The 26,278-nt window shown below is 39.8% G+C and overlaps 1 protein-coding gene across 17 annotated transcripts in view; it reads left to right on the top strand.

The window, feature by feature from the left end:
- Positions 1 to 26,278, top strand: part of eya1 (EYA transcriptional coactivator and phosphatase 1) — an 85,316-nt gene that overhangs the window by 39,065 nt on the left and 19,973 nt on the right. For 2 of the 17 annotated variants that reach the window (XM_036125790.1, XM_036125793.1), the window contains exons 2-12: positions 4,049 to 4,176; positions 4,675 to 4,740; positions 6,332 to 6,409; positions 8,668 to 8,734; positions 9,092 to 9,237; positions 10,030 to 10,167; positions 15,999 to 16,081; positions 17,212 to 17,398; positions 17,978 to 18,120; positions 18,810 to 18,893; positions 24,018 to 24,107. In XM_036125790.1, coding sequence (XP_035981683.1) covers positions 4,053 to 4,176; positions 4,675 to 4,740; positions 6,332 to 6,409; positions 8,668 to 8,734; positions 9,092 to 9,237; positions 10,030 to 10,167; positions 15,999 to 16,081; positions 17,212 to 17,398; positions 17,978 to 18,120; positions 18,810 to 18,893; positions 24,018 to 24,107 — 1,206 coding nt within the window. In that variant the 5' untranslated portion in view covers positions 4,049 to 4,052. Of the gene's footprint in view, positions 1 to 1,889; positions 2,245 to 3,124; positions 3,491 to 4,048; positions 4,177 to 4,674; positions 4,741 to 6,331; positions 6,410 to 8,667; positions 8,735 to 9,091; positions 9,238 to 10,029; positions 10,168 to 10,497; positions 10,667 to 15,998; positions 16,082 to 17,211; positions 17,399 to 17,977; positions 18,121 to 18,809; positions 18,894 to 24,017; positions 24,108 to 26,278 lie in introns of those variants that run through there. The other 15 variants (XM_036125789.1, XM_036125791.1, XM_036125792.1 and 12 more) reach the window with 15 other exon arrangements.

Genomic DNA, 26,278 nt, shown 5'->3' with positions numbered 1-26,278 from the left:
TTGATGTTTGCAGAGAGGCAGGGCCGAGCGGGAGTGGACAGCAAAATGTAACTGTCAGCTAAAGGAGAGTAATAGAGGCATTCGCAGCGTCATAGGAAACATATGTGGCTCCATATGCTCCCCATGTTCTTGTTTCCAGTCTGCTTCATTGTCTGAGATGCACCACTGATCTGGGGGCCTCTAAAGTGGCCTGTGTGTGTGTGTGTGTGTGTGTGTGTGTGTGTGTGTGTGTGTGTGTGTGTGTGTGTGTGTGTGTGTGTGTGTGTATTTACGCCACTCTGATCTGGGGCCCCTGAGTGCCCTGTGCAAGATATATGCAAGTAAACTGGTATGAGTTATGTCTTTTTTTTTTTTTTTTTGCTAAGAAAATACATTGACATGAACTTTTGTGTCAGCATAATTAGGCATTGGCACGTATCAGATTTTCACAGAATATAAGTTGAGTCAAAATACCTCAGCTTTAGCATAGTTACACACAATTTTAACACAAAATGTTTAAAATGTTCCAGTTAGATAAAATTCATTACTGCCAATCTGTCCATTCATAATCAGGAAGTATTTCCAACAGGCAATTGCTCGTGTCAAGACAAACCGAGACATTCATTTTTTTTTTTTTTAAATACATAAAGTTACCATAGGCCTACTTCTACTAAAGTTTAAAGTATTTCTAATGAAATGCCACAGAACGTGCTTCAGTGAGTGTAGATTGTTACTCTACTCTGCATACAACTGGAACAGAGCGCTGCTTCTCTCCTACCTGTTGCTGCGCACTGTTGATCAGCTGGCTCAAAGGAAGCTTTTACACATTCCCTTGCTTAAAAGGAAGATAAAACTGGCTTTTTGGAATTATTTTCCGTTCTGAAGGACATGGAAACTTTAGGAGAACCACATATTTTTGTTATTAGGTAACTGAAGTAGTTGGCAAACTAATATTTGCAAGTTTGTAAAAAAAAAACAACCTTTTTTCCATATATCAGAAGTAGAATAACAATGAATAAAAGTTATTAAACCAGCATTATACCTGTTGTAGTCTATTTGCTTTATTATGTTTATGGCAGCGGAAACAATTGTTGCTTTTATATTTTTAATTAAAAGCTGTTGGATTAAGTTGTACAGTTTTATTTAATATTTTTGTGTAACCCGCATGTAACCATGTTAAACTGTGATATTTTTAGTCCGTGATGACACTGCTAGAATCTGTTGCCTTACGTCCAAACAGCCAAGTCTTCTTTCCTGTTGGCGGGGGGAATGTAGTGGCCCTCTTTCAGCCTCCTGACCAGCAATGTGCAGCGACTGATGGGGGAGGGAATAGCAATACATTATGCTAGTCACTCCAACCCTTTCATTATAAGGATTTTAAGCTAAAAGAACATTATGATCGAAAGGTTTAGCAGTTTCAACCCAGAGATTTTTTTTTAATGCCTTGATGCTGAGATAATTATATTCAGTCTATCTGTGAGCATTTCTGGTTGCTGAGAGCGGCTGCGAACTGAGGATGTTTCTTATTTTCTTTCTGCGTAGTAGCCGCAGGCTGGGGCTCGCCTTTGGGAAGGAGCCCTGATGGTCATTAGGACTTGTCATTATGCCTGGAGGAGGAGTGCTGATAAATTCAGATAGTGTCAATTGCAGATGAAAGATCTGCTGAAGATGCTAGGGGTGTCACGGTCGACTTGCCTCTGCTCAACAAGTCCCATCTTCTTTCAGACAGCAGGAAAGTAGAAAGACTCTCCCACACTCCGCTTCCCCTCAACCCCTTGTACCCCCAACCCCTCACCCTTCTGCCTACCTTAGCTCCTTAGCCCCACTTCACAGTCCCCCCCCCACCCACCCACCCACCCTTCCTGCTTACCTTGGCTAAGCCGCTTTGCATGCTGATTGGGGGAGGGCTAATCCAGTTTGCAGCTGTCGTAGACCAATGATGAATCACCTTTCCGTCATTTGGCCATGCTCCCCTTGCTCAGGGAGGAGGGAGGACCTGGAGGAGGAAACAACAGTGGAGCAGGGCTGCGGCTCAGAGACTGACAATGTGGGCCTCTATTCCCTCGCCAGCCCTCTCTTCCCATTTTGCTCCAGAATAACAATAATGTTTTCTCTGATAAGCCTTTTTGTGTCATGGATGGCTCCGGACTGCGACATCGAGCTGCAGTAACAAGGACTGACATTGTTTCCTGCCCTGGGGCAGGTGGAAGCCGACTAAAGAAAAGGGAGTGTGGTTTGAGAGGACTCAGAGCTGTCTAGGTCCAGGTAAGAGCAGAGTTGTGCCAGTTCCAGCAGCACCAAAGAATTGTAGCTCTTTGTGTGGCATGAGGAATCGCTGTAAAGATGGACATTTCTCGGCTAAATTTGTTCCCTAACTGAAGAAAACATTTGATACTGTTGCCTTTTTAGCTGGCAGTCTGTGACTGGAAATTTGGGGCAAAGCAGGAAAGCACAGGACTAAGAATTTGTGAGACTTAGTGTCCCTGGATTTATGTCAAGTATTTTCAGCTTGTAGGGTGTGATAATTTTAGTATGAGTAAACTAATACACCCTAGGGAAAAAAGGCATTCCAGCTTCCATAACCAATTTATTTTTTTCTTGTTTGAATTGTTTTTTTTTCTTGTTTTTTTTTTGGTCATTGGCAAATTGCTCAAAAAGGAGATATATACCGTGAAGCATAAAATTATTCACATACCTGGCAGATTTTGGTTTTAAAAATATTTTTCATTCAACTAAAAACTTTGCTTGTGATAGGAAATGAAACAGGCATGTCTAAAAAAATTAAAAAAGAATATAAAAGGAGTATCAGTTTTTTAAATATCTGCTTTAATTTAAATGTTCTTAGGAAAATTTAACGTTTAACATTATTTATACCCTTCTCAATAATCTGCAGAAAAATTGTTGATGGCATTACAGCAATTAAATCTTTCTTATAATTACTAAGCTATATTTCGCATGTTTCCACTGGTGCTCTGACATTTCATCTCTGGTGATGAGCTCCAAGTCTTTAAGGTTGAAAGGCCTCCTTCCTGTCACCCTATTCTTTAGCTCGCTCCATAGATTTCCCATGAGATTACTTCCAGTCACCATATCTGTGTGTGTGTGCGTGTGTGTGTGTGTGTGTGTGTGTGTGTCAAAATGTAGTGTATGCTAATCATAGTTTCATCGCAAAATTGTTACTTTTTTTTGGCACCTAATACTATTGTGACAAGCTTGTGTTTATCAGCAGCAAACATACAGAAAATCCTGAAAATGAATTGAAGCTAAAAAAAAAACAACCCTAAAACAGTTGCAGTAGGTTTTTTGTCCATGCTATTTTTTTTTTTTTTCAAAATCTCTTCTGCCTCCTATCTACACATTGTCTGCGGAAGATCAAATCCTATGAGTGCACAGATGAGAAGATAGAATAATGTTTTCTGTGGCGTGGTCTTTTGTATAAACACAGAAACAATTAAGGAGCTTGCCAGAGCAAACACACGCCTCATGAACTTCTCATCCGCCCATCACCGAGGTATTGGCTCTTATAATCAGGCAGAATGCTGTGCTTTTAACACATTAGGCATTGCCTCAAACCAGCAAAACATCTGTTAGCACTCATCATCACCACCACACAGAAACGATATACACGTAAGATCATTTCAGCTGCATGAAACACCAGACTAATTTGACTGTAAACATTTTGGAAAACAACTTGTGAAATTATTAAAAAAAAAAAAACTCTGCATTTGTATTCATTAGTTTGATAATTACAAAACATCAACCTAATGAATATATATATATATATATATATATATATATATATATATATACATGCTCAGTGATGTAACATATGTGTTCCCTTTAGTAGTTAAATTGCTTTTTATTAGGTACTTGTGAAAAGAAAAAAAATATATAGTTAGGTTTACCTGGAAACCTTGCAGTCTTTATATACAGCATTGCAGGACGGAGCACTGCATCTTCCCTGAAACTACAATGATTTGTGTAATTTGATTTTCTGTGTGTGTGCTGTGTGTGTGTGTCTGTGTGTTTGTGTGTGTGCGTGTGTGTGCGTGTGTGCGCGTCCTTTCAGGTCTATGGAAATGCAGGATCTAGCCAGTCCTCACAGCCGAGTAAGTGGAAGCAGCGAATCTCCTAATGGTCCCAACCTCGACAACTCGCACATCAATAACAATTCCATGACCCCCAATGGCACAGAAGGTATGTTTGTTAAATAAGAAGTTGAAATCTTTGAATATTTATAAATTAGAAATGTGTCAGAATACAAGAAACAAAACCTACTTCTATTAATGCCAGTCCAAGTATTTTTGCATTAAACTTTTTGTGTAGCTTAAAATTGACCTTACTGCTTTGAAGCCAGTAAATCTGTATGTAGCACAGACGCGTGCCTGTAGTAGTTGTTTTTCAGTGAATATTAGCTGTTTATTCAGGCAACCATGTAATTATTCAAAGCCCACAGCATGGAAATGATTGCGTTTTGAATGTGGTCTCCTCTGTACATACTTATTTGCTCAGGTGATTCGCCTGGGCTTTAAACGTGAGCCTTTGTTTAGTGAAGCAGTCACAACCCAACAAATTATTAAAATCACCCTGTGCCGTGTAATCTCCATGTTTTATCTTAGCCCGGGGCTCAGGGTTTATTTGTCTCGCCGTGCCGATTGTCATGTGTCCCTTTTTGCCATTCTGTCTTTCCCATAGGTGATAACATCACAATGCTTACCACTGCAGACTGGTTGTTAGGTTCTAACTCACAGTCTACAGCAGGTTTGTCTACTTTTAGTGACACAATGAAAGGACAATACTTGGTGTTTTCCAAACTCAAGCTCTCTTTAATTCTAATTTCTCCCTCGAGATATTTGTATTTACCAAACCCCCCCCTCAAATAGAAAGTTTACCAGTTACAAACAACAAAACTGCCTCAACTATTGTGCCTTTCATTAAGAAACTCTGGATTTTCTGATTTTTTTTTTTCCAAGCATGGCCTTGAGTTCATTCTGTCTGAGCGGTCAGATTGTGAACTTTTTGTTCGGATCCTCCATGCTGCCTCCTGAACATAGTGGTTATTGTTTGCTATGTGACCCCCCCGGTGTGTGCCAGTTCATGCATGCACTATGCAGCCGTATTTTTACCTTCGTGTTGTTCAAAGGTGTTACCCCCCCCATCAACATGTATGCGAGCACTGCAGAAACATGTAAAACGTGACAGCAAATGGCTTCTTTAAGCATGAGGGATTCCACTAAGCATGACTCCTTTGCCCACATTGTCAATTTGCTTTGCCACAAAAAAGGAAGAAAAAAAAAAAAGGATGGAAAAAAAACCTTTAGCCCGCCTGAAGTGAAATGGATTGAGTTCAAAGATTCCTGAGCTGTCAGAGAGCTGTGAAATTGTCTTTGCAAATCTATTGCTGGGCTGTATAATGGAGTCAAGGTCAAACAGCGTTCGCTACACTCCTAAAAAGATTTTATACACCATATATTTCCTTGACATTTCAATTCTAGTTGCATGTCTTACATGAGTTCTTTGTCTCTGTAACTTTCAAATGCATATATTTAGTGTCATCGTGTAGTTAAAAAAAAGTTTTTCTACAACTTTTAGTTAAATATTAATGCTCTGTTCTGTTGTTTTTAAACCATAAAAATACAGTTTTATTATTATTACACAACGTTATATAAATATGTTTTTAAAGTCAAATAGAGATGCACCAATCAATCAGACAGAGATCAGAATCAACCAGTTTATACTTCACTCAAATACTAAAATGTATTTTATCTTTCACATTTACTAAATAAATCAAAGATAGATTTATTTAGTAAATTTTTAGTCTCCAAACAAATAAACCAGCTACATGTATTTGTTTTTAATAAAAAATACAAAAAAGGGCTAGGGGAATGTGTTTGGATACGTGAAGCGAATAATCTTGTCATTTCTTAATTTGCTGTTAGACTCAAAACTCCTACCGCTTTCAAATAACCTGCTTTTTTTTCATCTTCTACATTACTGTCCTTGTAAAAGAAATAAATATATCTGAACAGGTACAAAAAAATGCTAATTAGTAGGTGACACAAAAAAAAAAACGCCAGGAAATGCTTTATTCGTGCAACCCTTATTCACATGAGAAATAAATGACAAAGAAATATCAAATTTAAATTATTAATTAATTTAAATTAGGCAATCTAGAAATTCTCAAGAGAAGTCGTTTGACCATTTAGTCCTCTACGCTCTCACGCTATTTTTGGGGAAGTTTTTTTTTTTTTTTTTTTTTTTGCAGATACGGCAAAAGATAAAACAGACGAAGGTGATGTGTTCTTTTCATTTCTAACTTGATTTGGTGACCAGGTGACCTCTTTATTTGCAGTTAAAACAGAACCAATGAGCAGCAGTGAAATCGCCTCTTCAGTCACAGACTCCGCTTTAGACAGCTTCTCAGGATCAGGTGAGGGGAAAACACTGTCTCATGTGAAGTTTTTTTTAATGTGTGTGGACTAACACATGCAAACACAGCAAAACTGATGATGTGACGAGCCTAAAGATGGGTGGCTGATAGTAAGTGTCCCAGCAGCCAATCTAATCTAACGTGTGTGCCTGTATGCCTGCGTGTTTAGGCACAGAATCTGTTGTCTTGACTTTGTCAGCATATTTATATGCTGTGCTTGCTTATGTGTGTGTGTGTGTGTATGTATGTGTGTGTAGTTGCTCGCTCTGCTGGTTCCCATGTCAGTGAGGACTGAATTATGACCTGCAGAGCTCAAAGTCTGTCTGTCCAACGGAGTGACACGGCGTCCCAGTGGCCCTCACTCTGCACGGACTGTTACCCTATCGCCCCACCAGAGCCAGTGTTTTCACACCTTCCTTTGACTACAGAAACATCATACACACACACGCAGAAACACACATAAACATTACCTAAGGCACTGTGCAACAGAATGTGGCATTTTGTGTAAAAAAAAAAAATCATTAATAGAAGTGTGTAGTATTAACTTACTGCAAATTTGCCTGTATTTTCTCAAGCACTTAACTAAGTACTTGATACTTAATGCTAGAACGGCATAAATCACTGTATGACTTTTTTTTCTCTGACAATATTAATGAAATTTAGTAATCTTACACCCCGTATACTCCGTGGGGAAACCCTAAGCTCTGTTCAGAGGAGAAAGTGTTGTCCAGTGGCAGGTGCTGCCGATGTGGGAAAAGTGTTTAGTATTAATAACGCGTATGGGACGTTACGGCGTACAGTTTCATACAGTAAGCGCTCTCCCGCAACAGAATCCCTCATTTTACATGTCATGACCAATTAGACAGATGTTTAGAAACTGTGGCACGCCAAATGCAGGAACAAAAACAGCAGCATGTCGGAATACTGATGAGGTTTTGCTAATTAAATATATTGTAATTAATCACTCTTCTTTTTTAATTCATCGTGCAGATTTTTACTGCCAAATTCACCCAATTTGCGTTTTTTTTTATCTGTAAATTTGTAGCAAAAGTTTTGCAGGCTGGACTTCTTGTGATTTCATTTTACATTTGCATTTTTTTTTACTCGTTAGTCCATAAAAGAACATAGTGTTTTGGCAAAAGCCTTCATTCCATGTTTAGAGATCAACAGAAATGTTTCTTTTCTAGTGTACGAGTGAGCCAGAGTAAAAGAACACCTCTGTTGGACCAGGTAGTTTTAAAATTACACAGAACCAACCCACCTTTATTCGTTGTCGCCATCTCTGTTGTTGCTGCAGCTTGAAAGCTTATAAATAGAGATGCACCGATGTCAGTTTTTTGTGAAGCTTTAACTTTTCAGTTGTAATACTAGCTGATTCCAATTACTCCTTAGGGCTACATCAAGATGTGAAAACAACATTAAAAGTATTTTTTCAAGCTTTCCTGTCACAGGTGATCATTAAATATTTAAACTATGAGCAGAAGGTGTCATGTAGAAAACAAGACGTCTTAACAATTACTGCTGTAAGTGTGGCTAGCATTACTAAAATCACAGTCTCCGTGTGCATTACCTAGACACTGTGGACTCTTATCTTAACTAAAGGAATTCCAAGTGGTCCTGAAATTTCCAAATGTTCCAATACATGCAGGTTGAGAGCTCAAAATTATAAAACGGAGCTATTTTGCCTCTGTTCAGGCTTGCTGTCATGCACAGAAAGTATTGCTCTCTCTCGCCCTCTCACAGCCTGAAGGACCCACAAACATATCTTGGCATGTTGTTAACAACGCAGTTTCCTTTTAAACAAACTTTTACATCTCTGTGCTTCTTCCGACCTCCTTTTTAAACTCGTTGTGGTCTGTGTGTTGAGTGACGCTTACATATGTACATCAATCGGAACAAGATAGGACTTTTCAGTTTCCAACTTGCCGATTACCAATTAGGCCCAATTAAGCTAAAGATCAGTTGATCCCGGCCACCAGCCAATTTCTTGGTGCATCTTTATTTGTAAGCCTTTGAAATTGCTGGCAGAGACCTGCAGTTTAGGCAGCAGTGTGGCAGCAGTTTTTCCTTACCTGATTGACTTCATTATTGCTCCCCTGGTTTTAACATTGAATAAGTTTACAACAATAAACAGAGTGGAGTGATGTTATTGCCCTTTCCTTGAAGTCCAGCAGTTCTTTTTGGCAGAAGATAATATTTACCTTATTTCTTAATGTTTAAATATGTGCTTGCCTCTTTTCTTTTTTAACTCTCCTCAGCTATTGGAACCAGTGGCTTCAGCCCAAGACAAACTCACCAGTTCTCTCCGCAGATCTACCCGTCCAAGTAAGGTTTCTTTTATTTTTCCTTCGAAAAAATAAGCAGCATCCAGCTTCGTTTGGTTCCTTAATCAGATCCTTCTGTTAGATTGAGGCTTTCTGACGGTCCATGTTTGCCTGGACGTCTTCAGTTTGTGCATTCTGAAATCTGTTGTAATTATTATCTTGTAAAAATTTCCTTTACCATTTATTGTTGCTTCTCTGTTTATATGAACTGCGGGACGCCGTCCGTTACACGGGCTGGCCGACTGTTTAGTTAAAGGACAACAATTACAAGAATTTGGCAGCTAGTAGAGTTATATCATTTCAGGGGTCTTACTGTCATCTTTTGTCCCTTTTCTGTGATGTTTCTGTCCTCTAATAGCAGGACATACCCACATATTCTGCCCACTCCTTCGTCTCAAAACATGGCTGCGTACGGGCAGACGCAGTACACCACAGGAATGCAGCAGGCTGCAGCATATGCGAGCTATCCTCAGCCTGGCCAGCCCTATGGCATCCCTGCTTATGGTAAGACCTACACACATTAGAAAATTTGCATCAGTGTTTGTATGTATAAAATAAGAAGTCATTTTTCTCTGCCTAATGCCATAACACCTTGCCCATGCCATCTATGTTCCCACAATTCCTCCAGCAAACCAAGAGCACCAGAGATGCTGAGCTGTTGTTTAGTGCCTGTATATTCGCAGTCAGTGCAACGTGGAAGAATTTGCTTGTGAAGCCGTTCTTATAGATCAGAAGATTAGCGATATGAATCTGAAAACAGAAACCGGTTTCCTCTGGCATTGTAAGAGAAACCAAAGAGTAAATGTCTTTATTTGTCTAAAGTCTTTGGAGCGTTTTGACTCCAGAAAATTCTGCAATATGTGGAGGAATTTGTGCTGTTTATTTGAATGGAGCCCTGCAACCTACCGTTGCTCAGAAACAACACGATGGCTCCTTCAGCCAAGACGGTGGTCAGCGTATTCGCAAACACTAGCCAAATGTTTTATTACTTGTGCATCAATATACTTATGACCTCAGTGAGAAGAATACATTTTATTGCTAAATAAAACAACTATAATCTAAACATGCCTTTGTTTTTACAGCCAAGCAGCTCCCTGTGTGTGTGTGTGAGATGATATTTCTAAACAGTGGAGGATGGTGAAAATCAGTTATCAGCTAATCTCTGCTCAGCCATTGTGATTACGGTGTTATGCTAACAGACAGAGGCAGAGTTCCTTTGCTGTGTCCAATGTAATTTAAACCTGTGTTGACTGTTGTCTGTGCATCAAACCGATCTGGTGTCACTAACTGATTTAGGTCCATTGTGGGCAGGCATAAAGACCGAGGGGGGTCTGAGCCAGTCCCAATCCCCGGGTCAGACGGGCTTCCTGAGCTACGGCTCTGGCTTCACCACACCACAGACGGGACAGGCCCCTTACAGTTACCAGATGCAGGGTGAGAGCATCTTCTGTCACTTCTGCCTATATCCAATTATGTGCGTTCAGAGGAGAACGTTTTGATGTTAGGAGGTTAAAACAAGCATATATGTAATGGTTAACATGATGACATTTGTGCAAAAACAGTTTCGCCCAAAATTGGAAAATATAGTGGCTTTAATTTCTTGTTTAATTTGTTTTTTCTCTCATTGGTCTATCTCTTTGGGCATCTGTAGTTTTTTCAGTTCCTTGTATAAATATTCATCCCCCTGGTTGGCCAACTAAATTAGGTTTTCTGTATTGTTTTGAAAAGGATAAAAGAAACAGACCTCTGTTTCTGATTTTATAGCGCACACAGCCAGACCGAGTCAAGACACAGGCCTTGTCCTCACCCGGGACGATGGTTGCATCCCAGGAGTGTGGTGTGCAGCCGCAAAGACTGCCTCCCTCTTCTCTCCTCTTAAAAAAAAATCAACACAGATGGAAAAACGGCAGGCACTTAGGAGGCATCAGCCATGGTGCTCCTCATCCTTTTTTTTTTCCCTCCCTGTGATCATATTTGTATTTGCTTAAGCGCTGAGACACAGATTTATGGCCTTGAAACCAATAACGATGAGTTGTGGCGCTCTGTTCTCTCCCTTTTGTTTCGTCTTGCTGTCCAGTTATACATTCTGTGTAAAAGTAGATCAGCTCTTAAGGGGAAACTTCAGGACTTTTTAAGTAAGGTTCTGCTAAAAGCAAATAAAGAGTCTCTCTTGGAGTCCTAGTTTAAATCCAGATGAGGTTTTCCTGGAGGCTGAAGCCAGTCACAATGGTTAAACTAAATGTATACCATCTCAAAACAAGGTAATAGCAGTATGTTATGCAAATGTTTACAACTTTTAAACCATTATCACACAGGTACTGGTATAATTATGCCACAGAAGCTAATAATAATAATCACCAGAAATTAAGACAGGAGATGGTGTACCACCAATAATCTTCCCTGTTCCAAAAAAGTAAAAAAAAAAAAACTGCTAGAAACACAGCCAGCATTAAAACCATTAGATGGCAGGACTTTCATCAAAATCAAAAATTAAACATCCACATAGTGTTAATTATGCACAAAAATCCAAATGTGCTTCATTTATTTTAAAAAATGTAAAGGTGTATGTTTTTTTTTCTGTTAAGGTAGCTTTATTATCCCCTCACTAGTGCACCGATGCAACTTCATTCTAAAAAGAGAGACTGATAAAGAAAATTTAGTTTTTAACAATGCGTGTTTCTGCTGAACTTGTCACTTTTTGACAATTGTTTTTTTTTAAGGCATGTTTCTTTATAGTAAGTTAATTTAAATGTTTAGGTGTCAGCGTGGCATGCCATATTTTCTATTCAGTTGCACAGACTAGAATGTCATGTTACCATTTCACTTTCTACCCATTCACTATATGAAGACACCAAGAGAATAATCAGCAGGTGGAATGTTAGCTACTTATACCCCCTTTACAGTCGCTACCATAGTTCAGGAGAGGTAAACTGTCTCACTTGTACAATGCAGGGATTGTCTGGCTAGCAGTCTGCTCTGAGTTTGTGTTTCCTCCAGAAGTATCTCTAAGGGTCACATTTGAAATAAATTCACACGTTGCTGAAAAGCTTCCAGAGCATTTCACAATATATGACAAACAGCTCAGCAGCATCTGTTGCATGGAGAAACCTCCATGTCTCTTAACCAAATACACTTGGCCACAGTTCTGCAACGTGCATCCAAGTGTCTAAAATCAGAGTCCTTAGTGAGAGCAAATAGAGGAAAATATAAAAGCTGCTAACCTACTCTTGGTGGTTTGACTGCTGTATGTGCTCATTCATCTTCTAAGTGATTTCTACTCTGTTTTTGTTTTACCTCATTCTCTCCTGTGGTCTCTTACTATTGGATGCTCTACAATAGTTTTAAGTACACCAGTAACTGACAGCCATGCTAGACGACAGATTGGCCACTCCTTGGTTCTCTAGCTGTGGCTCTGGCCCATTGCCATATCATCATCATTACTCTTTGTGGCCTATTGATCTTCCTGGGTGATGTGCCTCAGGCCTGGGTGTCCCAAACCAAAGACTTTTTTCCACATCTGATACACCCCCTTTCTGCCAATGCCCCTACAACCAGCCTATGGCCAGCTGTCAAGACACAAGATGATCAAATTAATGTTTGCACAGAAATTTGTGCAATTCAGGAACCAAACGTATTTGCCAAAGTTACTCTAGTAATATCTTTTTATAAGGGTTATTTTGTTGTCTATAAAAGTATATAACTTAAGATCTGTTTGATGAGATTAAAAGAGTGAAATTATGCAGACGCTAATTGGGTTAATAATTGCATTCCAGCTGTCCCAAAGTCTGTGCAAACTCTCGAAGCTGAAGCCTTAGTTACCTTTTTAAAAAGTAAAACCCCATCTGGTCTTGATAGTCTATTCCCAAGTGGAGCATACAAACTTCTGCTACAAATATTGTGCACTGATGATAGACATAGCCCGTGGCAAAGGGACTGATCAAGCAAAGCAAATGGACTTCCAATTGTGGAGCCAGAAGGCAGGAGGGAAGGAGGATAGGAGGGAGGGATGGTGTCTGGTCTTGAGTGAGTGAACTAACTGCAGCAGGACAGGGGGAGGGAGAGAAAACATGCCCCCTGGGGAACCGCAGCAGTCCCCCTTCCCTCCCCCTTTCTCCCCTTCCATAACCAGCACCACCCCGCCCAACAGCATGGGCTCATTCTCACCGGGCTAGTAGGGGTCCCCGAAGCTTTTATGTGGCTCCTTGTTCTCCACAGAGCAACCCTCAAACGCTCCCAGTGAGAGTTTTTATAACTGTTTGAACTGTGTATTAGGCTAATTTGTTGTCCTTCACAGCATCACCACTTCTTCTCTCACTTATTGTTCTTGTGCACTTTCACTTGATTTTGAACTTTTCAACAGAGAGCAAAAAATCTGTTACGAATCCTTCAGTTCATCTTGAACCAATTAAACAAAACAACACAGATAGGGAAGCGTTCTGATAGAATTGCTGATAGAAACCAAAGTCTTAACAGAGCCATCTCGCGTTTAGACCCTCTTCTGTTTGAGCTGATGCCGACACCGCCAAACTCAACTGCGTCTTCCCCTTATGCTGCCATTCAAAAATCTTCAGGTCTTCATCACACTGCCCTTCTATCCAGACTAAAAAACAACAAAAAATGTCCACAAATCAATTCCCCCTTTCTGAAAGCTGCTTCACATTTGTCACGGTGTGGGAGGGCCCTCCTGATGGGGTCATTGACCAGAGGATGAAAGGAGCTCCCTCTGTTTGTCTCTGACAACAAAGCCGTAATTACGGCCTCATTTAAGAACAGTAAATGTATCTCATGAATAGTTTTCACTGTATCTGTGGGATACCTTTTTGGCAAACGTGAAAGGGGAGGATGGTATTTACAAAGTAGCCTTTAATGTCCTTTTTGGCTGTATTTAGCTTTATTTGTCATTATTTATGTGGACATAAATAATGTCCACATAAATAAGAGTTTCAGAACCTCTATGACTGAAGTTGTACCGATCAAAGTTTTTTTCCAGCCAATTTCCCACTTGGGTTTTAATTTTAAACTATGACCTGTGGTAAAGTCTCTTTAACAACTATGGTAGCCAATATAAAAATAGCGTTCAAACTACTGGTTTCCAGTGTTTTAAACTAAAAGAAATGTTGATGCCACACTGTGTGACAGAGACAAATCTCTATAAAGTAAGATTTTGATGTTTGTTTAAAATCAAAGACAAAATTACTACAAAGTTGAGGTTTGAAACTGTTTTTAGGTTCTATATAAGAATCAGAATTCATTATAATTGCCAAGTTGCTTCAGTCACCAAAGAATTTGATTATGGTTCCACTTTGCTCTCAATGACAACATTTTAGTACAATATACAAAAATAGATAAATAGAAGAATTGTTCTTGTAAATATGAATATATTCATTTTCAACAAAAGAGGAAAAAAATGGGTGGATTGGTGCGAATAAGCATAGCATTAATCTGTGCACCGACTGGTACACAGACTAGGGGAAAAGTCGTTGTGGCGGCTGGTTTTTGCAAATGGCGTGCTGTAGTCCTGACCTGATGGTAAAAGTTGAAACAGTTTGTGTGCAGGATGTGTGGGGTCTGCAGAGATGTTACCTGCCCTTTTCCTGACCCTAGACCTGTTCTTGTCCTGGATGGATGAAAGGTCAACAATGACCTCTCTGCAGATCTCTCTGTAATTGTTTTATGGCTGAGCCAAACCACTCAGTGATAGACGAACATAGGAGAGACTTAAATAGTAGAATATGACCAGCAGTCCTGGTGAAAAGTTGTCCTTCTTGAGTTGCTGCAGGAAGTGCAGTCTTATATTAGTGGCTAGTTCGGCTCTTGTGCCTAGAGAATCCAAATATTTACCTTAATGATTTTCAAAAGGCTGCAAACTTTACCAAACCTAGTCTGTTCCAGATGAAATACGTCCAGCCTTCCTGTTATCTGTTAAATTTTCCTTCTGTCTTGCTCTCAAAGCTAGAAAAAAAATAGCTAAATGAATATAGATGTTGAAAATATAGTTTCCTTTTACATGGCTTCTTAAATCTCTGGTATTATTTTGACTTCATTCTTAAACACCTTACTGGCACAGAAAATGGCTAACTCAGTAACAGAAGTCACACTGAAGAGTGTTGTTGTTGGTGCGATGTTGTGACATGGGCATTTACTGATTGCCCATACCTACCTAAAGATTGGATTTTTTTAGTTTAGGACTGGCTGGTGTCCAGTCCGAGCTGATGGAGCTGAAAATCCACCAAAATCTAGTAACCTGCTAATTTCTTTGTGCAGCTGTAGCTGTGGGAATTTTGCTATGATACTTTTGATAATGTTACAATTTTAAGCCCAAGTCACACCAAAGACAAACTGCTTAAAACTTTAGCCATGCTTGTATGTTGCCATTTAGCATGCCATTAGCAGACAAAAAGGGAGTTTCTTTATAAATAAAATAAATTAGCATTATAATAATTATGCAGTTATTGTCATACCTGGATGAAAGTTTTAGGTTCTTTTTAAGTGCAATTTTTCCACTCAGAATTTTTTTTCTTTTCTATCAGTATTGTGACCTGCAGTGGTGGATGAGCTTTTAAAAGAATATTAAGGCTTACTTCCTTTGCCGTTCGCAGTTAAGTACAGGTGAAAGGTTACTAAGGAGAGAAGTTGTGTCCCAAAGGCCTGATCTAGCTATTCCCTGTTTACCCCATGGCTTCTGTATAATTAAGCCATTAGATTTTATCAACCCTTTTGAATGATTTAATTACCCAGGAGGACCACCCTTTGAGCAAGTGAAAAGAACAGCCTACATATTTGTTAGGACTGGATATCAGCAGCAAACCTACCCAATCCCACTCATTTGGAGCTCAGCTCTCCCTCGTTTTGTCCCCCTTGTTCTTCATGCACAGTCCCAGAAATTTCACTGTTTTTTTTCTTCTTCTTTTTTTTTCACCCCACGCCACCCTTCAGTGGTTCACACACAACAGTCTCCTCTGTGCCTCGCATTGTGCGGGCCTCGAAGGAGGTTCTGCACCCATCCCCCGCCCCGCCCTGTCATTCATCAGACCTGATCCAATCACTGATAAGGAAGGAAGAGGAGAAAGATAAGGCTGCTGTTAGAAGCACTCCCTGAGGACTCCTTCTGTTCACATTTTCAAATAGATGTTTCAGAAAGAGAAAAACTTATATATTCTGACAATATGCCATTTTATTTTTGCCTCTGCATTCTATCCCATTTTGACATCCCATGTTGGCGTAGCATGTGTATCTGAAAGTTGTTTTCTTCCTTGTCCCTAAAGGTGGTTCTTTCACAACAACATCAGGGTTGTATGCAGGAAACAACTCTTTGACAAACTCGACAGGCTTTAACAGCACACAACAGGTGAGCGCAAAATCCTCTCATCTTCTTTCTTGTCTGATGTGGTCTGAATATACGGCTATCAGTTCATAGCTAAGGTTTGCTTATTCTTTTTGGAACAGCTAATGTCAATATGTTAGTCTTAGCTGTGACTCAGTCACCATAAATCACTCAGAATGACAAAAGGATATATATTGTACTTCTTGGACATATGTATTATGCCACAGTGAAAAGAGAGAAAAAAAAACAAGACATATCGTTGTCCAGATGTAGGAGCTAACAGACATGTGTTTGCATTTATTTTTTGGAATCTCCTCGGTAAAGTAGCAACACTAGTGCAGGGGCATATCTCAGATTACTCTGCCAAACCACCCACTTATTTTTTTCTTTTACTCTACTAGATTTTGGCTCTCTTTTCGTCCACCTGTCTGATCGAAAATCTTTACAAATGCACATATCCTGAAACCCGAATAGACCAATTTTGTCATTAATTGGCTCTGATGGGGTCAAATACTAAAGAATATTTTGCTGTGTAGTGATTACAGATTTTAGATTAACACACATTGGATGAAAAAATAGGGACGTGTGCTTTTGATGCATAAATGGAGATAATAACCTTGGCATGTTGTTTATTTTCGATTGGATTTAAAACTACTACCTCTAAAAGAAGAAAAATAATCTTCTGTACATTTTTATTTTTCATGTGTCATTTGGGTTCGAACCTAATCAGGTCAGACCACAAAGAACACCAGATTCCAGTATCATCTAGAAAAGCTTTTTTAGCAAATCAGTTTCTAACATGTAGGATTGACAAAGGTTAAAACATAAAAAGCTAAAGAAGAGCAACTTTGTCATGTTCTGTTTAGCCTTCCTGTTTTCTGTTTAAAGTCTTACTCTCTTGCAGCCTGAATATTTTGAAACTAGCTAAGCTTTAAATCTAGATTCAAAACTACTACGATAGCAAAGAACCTGCAGAGCACCTGTACTATGTGTTAAAAAAATCCAGAATTTGACAAAATGGCAGGTCGGATCAGAAAGAAAATCTGAAATCAGTATTGGCTAAGACGAGCCTGATAGATGCAACTTTCTTTTCACATTTGCTTTTGCCTTTATCCAGAATTAAACTGTCTTATTCCTATTACTTTGCTTCCCAGGACTACCCCGGTTATCCAAGCTTTGGCCAGGGTCAGTATGCTCAGTATTACAACAGTTCACCGTATACCTCCCCCTACATGACAAGTAACAACACCAGCCCCAGCACGCCTTCCACCACCACAACATACACTCTCCAGGAGCCTCCAGCTGGCATCACCAGCCAAGCCCTTACAGACAACCCTGCAGGTAAGAATCATACCTGATCCAGGCAGAGTGGTGCAGAGATGTTTGAAATAACAGCGCTAGAGCTAAAAGTCAGGAAAAGAGGAGACGGTTTTAGCCTCTCACCACGATGAAGGCAAAAAGTCTAAACTGAAATCAGATGTGGAATTCATTGTAATTTCATGTGACATTAATGCATGACCTGGCAATTAAGATTGCATCTGCGCAAGTCTCTCCAAATTTCGTGACTGCATTTGTCAAAGTGTCAGCAAACAACATAGATGACTACCAGCTTAAACCTAACATCATTTCACGCAGTCATCCAGTTAAGATAAAAGAAGTCCCTTCAATGTCTTTTTGGCCTGCACTCCGTTACCTCTTGTTTATTTAATCAGAGCAGCGCACAATAGCTTTTTTGTTCTGTAACTGGATTATCATATGTTTAGCTGCTCTTCTAAATCACTTCTCTCTGAAAAATGTCTCTCACAGGATGTAGTCTGTCCTACATCAAGACAAATTGTCAATCTTTTTTTTTTAAATACCAGCTGATCTTCGATGTGCTCCCTTCTATAATCTCCTCTCTCGGCCTGTCCTTCCTTTCAGCAGAGTACAGCACCATCCACAGTCCATCAACCCCCATTAAAGATTCAGATTCGGATCGATTGCGCCGGGCCTCGGATGGAAAGTCACGTGGGCGTGGAAGAAGGAACAACAACCCATCACCACCGCCCGACTCTGACCTTGAGGTAGGATGAGCCCGCTACCTTGGCGACAGACGGCCTCGCCCTGTCTGAAGCGCAGAGACGTTAATCCACTTACTTTATGGCTGCCACTTAAACACTTGATGGGCATTAAATCTTAACGCTGTCTTCCTTAACTACAAATAAATTATTAAAAGCATTGTGGAATATATGACTCAACGCATATCATATATAACGTTGATGTGTGTAACTTGTAAATAAACCATAAGGCTTTGTAATTCGATGAGTCATCACTCAGCGAGGAGCACGTATGTGGTAGTCTTTGAGCTACTCACTAACTGATGGTGACCATATGTCAAAATAAACCCAGAATTATCTCATTAATGCTGTATTAATTTGAATAAGGATAATAGCTGCTATTATACCGCTGACATCATGGTGTGTTAACATATCGAGTTAATTAGTTTGTCGCTATTGATTAAGCTAATGTAAAGGGTTAGAAGGTGGAAGGTGTGTAGTTGGGTGATGAGAGAAGTGTTGCGGTGACCAGTCCAAGCAAATGGATCCTGGTCCCTGTGGCACACAAATACACGATCCTGGCCTATTGACCAGAAGGATCACCTTGCAGCCCTACAGAGTGCACCATTGATTTTGCTTCATTTCTCTCTATTTTTTTTTTCCTTTTTGTCTTTCTCCCAACCCCCCGTCCCCGTCTCATGATGCCATCTCTCCAGCGAGTTTTCATCTGGGACCTGGATGAAACAATCATCGTTTTCCATTCCTTGCTCACGGGGTCCTATGCCAACAGATATGGACGGGTGAGTGACATCAGGCCGTGGCAGCAGAAGCACCGCACGTTATCAGCAAAAATGTAAAAACATTAAAAATGGAAAGAACAAGGACCAGCGTGTGGTAACGACCGTTGAGCAAGGGATTGAATTTTGCTTTGCTCTTAGGTCATAGCAAGACGACAGAGCTGAACTGGGCGTACAGATAATTGTTTCTTTTTTTAATAGGTCCAATGAGGCCTGGCAAGTATTTGACTGCTCTTTGCAGCTGTTTAGAGCTATGCATGGCTGGTAGGGGCTTGGCTGTAGGAGCTCGCAACAGTTGCACTCTGACTGCCTCTTGACACATCTCGAGTGTTTCTTTCTTTTTCAGAAATGCCACATTGTTAGTTTAATTAAGTGCTTCTCAGTCCGTTCCTTTTCAGGCAGCGATCTCCCTTGAGACCGTACCAGGAGGCTGAGTCAAACAAATGGCTTTCATTCAAATTAAAATCAGAGATTCTCTCTTTTGTTAGGAATTGACAGTACAAAAACATTTTTCTTGATGATTCCTTTCAAAGAAATGTGTTATTAAAGATATACCTATTGAGATTTTGTGGTGCATTTCTAATCTCCAGTTTTTGTAAGAGCTGACCAATCAATACTAATTTTAGCCAATTCAATTTTCTCTTTGAGAATCAATCCATAAAAAGACATAAGATCAGCTGGCTTCATGTGTGGGAGAGACCAGCCACTAAAAACAAAAACTGTTTAAAACGAAGGCAAAACGATTAAGTGATGATATCTTGAAATGTTTTTAGCATATTTTTTTAGTAATTAGCAATAGTTAGTTTTTGGAAAATACAGTTTTGAAGGTTTATTACCTAGATCTAAGTTCCCAAAACGACTGGACTTGGTGCCCACTAGACCCAGTTGAAGTCATATCTTCTCAAATATTGATTATGACGTAATATTTTATGAACTGCTAACTAACCCTCTCCACATTTATAGTAATTACATTTTTTTTATTAATTTAAGAGTTAACCCAACGTGATGGTGGAAAATCTCAGACTCTATCACAGCCTGAATGAACAGTAGACATCCTGACGCAACATAGAAAATACACATTACTTTTTAAATTAAGCTTTTCATCTGTATTTCCACTGACTTTATTTAAACACTTCCCCTCATCTGAAAAAACAACAACATTGAGTTAATTCAGTCAGTAAATTTTTTTTTTATTATTATTATCGTTAAACCTTTATTTATATTGGTAGTCTTGTTGAGACATGAGTTCTCATTCAAGACCTGTACATACTATAATGTTATCACCTTCAACTTGAAAAATGTGCAGAATTTTGATTCTTCTAACAAAACACCTGGTCAATAATTTGGGCTAATCAAGCTGAAAATCACCATATTACGGTCAGAAACTGATTTTATTTTGGTGCCTCAGTATTTATTGTTGAAGAAGAAGGTCATTTTCTTACCCAGGTCAATGTGCATTCTCATAAGATAAAGAATTTGCTTTTCCAGGCTTTTCCAGGCTTGCTATTTGTTGTTTCATTTAAATTGCTCCTCTAAATTTAAACATTCAAAATAAACTATTTGGGAAATAAGGCAGAATTATATTCTCATGCTTTTTTAAGGTCATAAGTGGCGTATCTCTTTGCTTTTCCCTTGTACATGTAGTAGATCTACGCGAATAGAAATATTCCAGGGAAAAGTCATCAATGAATCCACATTTTGTTTGATTTAGGCTGTGTGTAGCATCTTAAATTGTCACCTGTTTTTGGCTGTGGCGTGACTGGTTCTGAAGTCAAAAAGTGAAATATTACTTCTCAAGTGTCAGAAAGCTTAATGTCTGCAGCCCATGCTCTGTGCCTTTGTTCTGGTACTGAGAGGGTGTTTGATGGGGGCAGTGTTTTGTTTCTGGGGTGAAGGAGGACTGCCCCACGACCCTCCACTGTTTATTTGCTTTATTCTCAGGCCTTCATGCTGGGTAAAGGGAGAGCTAAAGCTCAGGGAGCTTTGGCTCCATGATGAGGGGCACTCACACCAAACATACGCACGCACACACACATGAACAGACACGCAAAGACCCATAGGGTTCTCCAGTGGGCTCCTCTGAAACAGGAAACACTCCTTACTCCATAAGGGCCCATTCCATCAGAGCTCATATGGGATGTGACAGCCACTAAAGCCCCTCTCTCACTCCCTGTTTTCCCCTTTGTTCCCTCTTTTTCACCTTCTTTGCCAAGTTTAGTCATATTTTTACTTTTTTCATCAGGATCCAACTGGTTTTATGAGTTTAAAACCAAAACAAAATGATTACGATGTGTTTCTTATATTGGAGTTAGCACGGCTAAGAGGACTAAAAACACATTCTCTCTTTGTTTTACTAGAGAGTATAAACCATTGCCTTAACCCATGTTTTATGAGACAGAGACAGAGGTTAAATCTTAAAAGGATGAAATAGAGCTAATTTGTTATAATAAGCCAAGCCTTCCTGTTATCTGTTGAAGGTTTTGCTCTCTCTTGCTGAGATTTCCCAATTCCTCAGTGAGGAAAGTTGCTATTGGCTGTACTAAAAGTTTACAGAAGTCACTCAATAATGTCGTCAGCTAATTTGCACAATTAGCCATGACCACATAATTGTAATGTATGTTTTAGGATGGAACCAAAAGGGACACTCTGGTCGAGTTATTTTTTAGATTTTTTGTTTTGTATATTTATTTTAGCTTTACAGTTTCGTTTTCTAAGTTTAGGCTCATGAGACAAGTCACAGAGACACTGGGAACAGACAAGTGGTCTGATCTTAGTGTAATTCAGCACAACACATTTGATGTGTGTCAAAGGTGCCAACTGATGTGTGTGAGTTAATGAGACAGTCCTCGGCACTCTTGGTGTGCGTTTCCCTTAAAACGGATTCATGCATTCATGGGTCAATCTCCAAATTTCTCCAATAAGTCCAGCAAAAATGATAAAACTTGGTGCGAATTATTTTTAAAAAAAAGAGCCACTGGAAGGATCTGATTCCTTGCCTTCCTTGCAGCCTGAATGAACTGTGGTTCCAACATCTCGTAGAAATAGCTTTTTAAGTCTCTGTACTGATACTCAAAATACATAACATTGAGTCTTTACTTCACTCCGGAGCAGGGCCCACACGAGAGATTAATGTTTGCAGTGCAACTCGGTAGCATTTACTATGACACGCTCACTGATTAGAGAAAAACAAAACAGGTTGTTTACATTTTTTGACCGACGAGTCAGTGATCATGCCGAGCGACCTCTAATGCATCAAATTTCGGTTCACTACTGATGCATTTCTACTCACAACCACCACTCGGCTGCATCAGCTTGCCTTTTTTGACTCCTCTTTATCTTCCTGCGTCTCTGTCAGTCATGTCATGTCTATCTTAGTGGCATAAACAAAAAAGTTACAATGCAGTTTTTTTTCTCTCCGCTGCTCTGAGCGTACTATAAATAGATGAGTATCTGAGCAAGTTGACATGCACACTTTCTCTTACTTGAGTTGACCTCCCAGCCACTCTCTCTAACTTTTCTCCTCCCGCCCCTCTGCACACACGCATAAACAGACCGCTCTTCTTATCAGCCCTTTTAATTGGCATCAAGACACTCGCCCCCATAAAGCTGACGGCTGGGGCCAGCTGTGCGGCTATTGGGCAGGCCAGAGCTTTGGCTCAAAGTGGGTATGGGTGGATGATGTGGGTGGGGGTGGTGTTATTGCTAAAGGGACTTGGAGGGAGCGAGGGTGGATGTTGGCGCCCCCCCTTGCAGGCCGTGACATCTCAGGACAGGTGGTCTTGCAGCAGTGACAGCAGCAGCACTTTGGCCTTCTGGCCTGCTTGTATTCTTAACTCCCTCACTGACTGATTGTTTAGATTTAATTGGAAAGGATTCACTTGCAGCAGAGAGGATCGCCTTTTCCCACCGAACCCGTCCGTAACGCTAAATCTCCCAGCAGCGGCAGATGTTGGGAAGAAGGAGGTAGCTTGTTGATGTAAGGAGGGGGGGGGGGGGCTAATTGTTTTTGAAGAATTCCTACTGAAAGATTGATTCAAACTGGGAGGCTGAGAGGAAGGAGAAAGCCCGGAGAAGTGGAGGATTGAGCTCTACTTGTGTGGTTTGCTCTCTGTCATTTTAGTGAAAACATAAGGATTGTGGGGTGTGACAGCTAATCAGCGAAAAGCTCAGGTGTGTCTTTAGGTGGTTTAACTCTGTAATCCCTGCTTCTGCTCCTGCCTTGCTCGACTTAAACGCAGATCTCACCCAGCTGCAGGGGAAGACAGCTATTGTCTTCCCTCATCCTTTACTCGCCAAAGACAATTTGCTAATTAGAGAGTTAAGACAAAACATTGTTTAAATAAAATAAACATCTCTGAAGATTGATGACTTATTCGTTTTTTTTTAAATAATTCTGTTGTCAAATCTAAAATGTTAAATTTGAATAAAGTCGGCACTCAATACATTTTATTCATGGTCCTTTTAAAAGCAGAATTACACACATGGTCACAGTTTAAGTTACTATTTAGACTAGTTCAATCCTCTTAAGGTATTACCTTACAGACAGTGGCATGATATTACCATTACATTATGAATCAGATTACTGATAGAGATCATAATTTATTGAAATAAAATAAAAAATTCAGCAAGTTTGCATTTTTGTGTTCAGCATTTTTCTCAGTTATACCCAGAAACACCCAACTTGTGAAATATAGGCAAACAAACTTCAGCATGAACAGAGTCCATCATCTAGAGATTCAGATGATGTATACGCACAAATATGTGGAGAACGGCGCTGTTTACGATTTTAGGCTGTGACCCTGACACTTTTAAATCAACCACCCCTCCTGAGGAGAGACGTGCTTTTATGGCCTTCATTCAAGTCTGTGGCATTTCTGATGACTATTCTGGTTTTTTTCAGTGGATCGTAAAAAAAAAAAAAGAGGCCAAAACTTTCAGGTCTTCTTCTATGGGACAAGCCTGCAGAAATTTAAAGCGATTGTTTTTAAATTGAGTGATTGGGAGTGAATATCACAACTTACTGCATTTACCATATCTGCCTAATGCACTTTAAAAAAACAACAACATAATTCACTTTACACCAGATGATTTCTTTGTTTGATTTAGATATTTTTGTGTGTCTTCAAGGACCCTCCGACATCTGTATCATTAGGACTAAGGATGGAAGAAATGATTTTCAACTTGGCAGACACACACTTATTCTTTAACGACTTAGAGGTGAGTCTCTGTTTTGTGTTGTTTGACTATGTACAAGTGTCCTCTGTTTACATTAAGAGGACAAGGGCAGCTGAATAAGTCTGATTTCAGTGAACGGATCAACAACTGCAGCATTACATAGGGCCTGTCTCTTGGTTGTCCCCCATTGCAGTGAAGTATTACCTCATTGCCCAAGGGATACCGTGAATTTTACATGCGCTGTCAGTCTCCTGGGTCACCGGCTCTGCCCCCGCCTCCGCCTCGTTCCCACTCTCATGGAAGCCAGTGCAATTTGTCAAGCTCTAGTGTTTCTGTTGCTCTCCTGTCTGCCGGTGTGTCATGCTGAGTGCTTGGTGTCACTGGCCTCCTACACCACAAACTCCTCCGTCACGGCACAGAATCCCCAGCCGTCTTTCCTCTTTGGGGTCTTTGCCTCTCTGATTCACGTTGTGTAAAATCTTCCCCCTGGGGCAAAGCGATAAATGGGTCTGGACGCAGAGGTATACTGTGCACTGAAAAGGTAATCGCAGCCCTTGCACCCTGACACGTTTTGTCACGTTGTAATCACAAACTTCTTGGTTTTTCAGCAGGATTTTATGTGACAGACCGAAACAAAGGAGTGCATAATTGTGTAGAAGGAAACTTATACACAGTTTTCAAACCTTTTTACAAAAATGGTGAAGACCAAGGAACGTAGCAGAAAGGTCAGGCACAGGTGTAGAGAAGTTTAAAGATGAGATAGGTTATGAAACAATATCCCTATCTTTGAAAAATCCATAACTGCAGGCCTCCCTAGACATGGCTATCCACCTAAATTAACAGGCTGGGCAAGGAGAGCAGTAATCAGAGAAGCATGTATGTCTACATGCAACATCTTAGAAAGTGTAAACATCTTTTTGCATAATTTAGTTTTATATCTATGTCCACTTTATCCACTAACAGCTGTCTTTGTTCCAAACAAAACTCAAAATACTTTCAAATCAAATATTCATGAGAATAAATACTAAACTAAAAAGAGACTTTTATGACCTGTGATAGACAGTTAACACACCAGATCTCCTTGTGTCAGCATCTGCAGGTAATGCGGTGGTAATACTTTTTATCAGCAGGGACAGTGAAGCTAGTCAGTGTTGATAGGAAGAAAGATGGAGCTCAATAAATGGCAATACTGTAAGCAAACCTGTTAGAGGCTGAAAAAGACTTGAGACTGGAGGAGAGGTTCACCTTCCAACTGGATATTAACCCCAAACATACAGTCAGAACTACAAAGTTTATTTTGAAGCGCAGTCCTATGTTTGATTGTCCTAGTCAAAGTTTAGACACAGTCCAATTGAGAATATGTGGCAATCTAATCTAACTGAGCTTGAGCTATTTTGCAAAGACCAATGGGCAGATGTTCAGTGCCTAGGTGTGCGAAGCTGTTAGAGACCCCAAAGAGACTGTAATTATACCAAAGGGTGAAAGGCTGAATACATATGATCGGCATACTTTTCAGATACTTCTTTGTTAAAATCCTTGCATTGCACATTTTCACCTAACTTTATGTCGGTTTCTCACGTAAAATACCTGGAAGATGTATTAAAGTATGGGATTGTAGCGTGACATCATGTGAAAAAAAAAATCCATTGGTGTGAATTTTTTTGCAAGGCTCTGTTTGTTTCTGTGTGTTGGGTTTTCTGAATATTCCTTTAATGGGAAAGGTGAAGAAAAACTCAAAGCTTGAGAGATGCAAATAGACTAAATGTACAGAAAAGAACACATTTGGGTGCACATACATATAGGTTTAACAACTTTATCTGAACAAAACTATCCCTGCACCTGTCCTTTATCATTTTTGTTTAACTTAGTAGTGGTTGATTTAGTTTTTATTACTTTAGTATTTTCTTCATTTTTATCCAGATTTCTTTCTTCTGATCCCCCTGACTCCCCGCTTTCCTTGAATGCCCTGCATTATGCTTACCTCACAAAAGAGGAAATGTTTTCCTTGATACTTAAGTGCGAAGAGATCTGTGGCCAGTCTGGCAAGTCCCATTACTTACCACCATGTTTGGCTGTGCTACATGAAGCAAACCCAGCAGTAAGGGGGGGAAAATCCTCAAACCGAGAGCCAGAAGATGGGAAAATATGTGCAAACTCCTTTGGACGGACAAGTGAATGAGATTCAAAAAACAGTCATTGTGATCAAAGTTAAT

Source organism: Fundulus heteroclitus, chromosome 21 (genome assembly GCF_011125445.2).
Source record: "Fundulus heteroclitus isolate FHET01 chromosome 21, MU-UCD_Fhet_4.1, whole genome shotgun sequence".
NCBI classification, from domain to species: domain Eukaryota; kingdom Metazoa; phylum Chordata; class Actinopteri; order Cyprinodontiformes; family Fundulidae; genus Fundulus; species Fundulus heteroclitus.
Note: the sequence above shows the minus strand (reverse complement) of the source record. Positions and strands in the feature narration are given on the sequence as shown.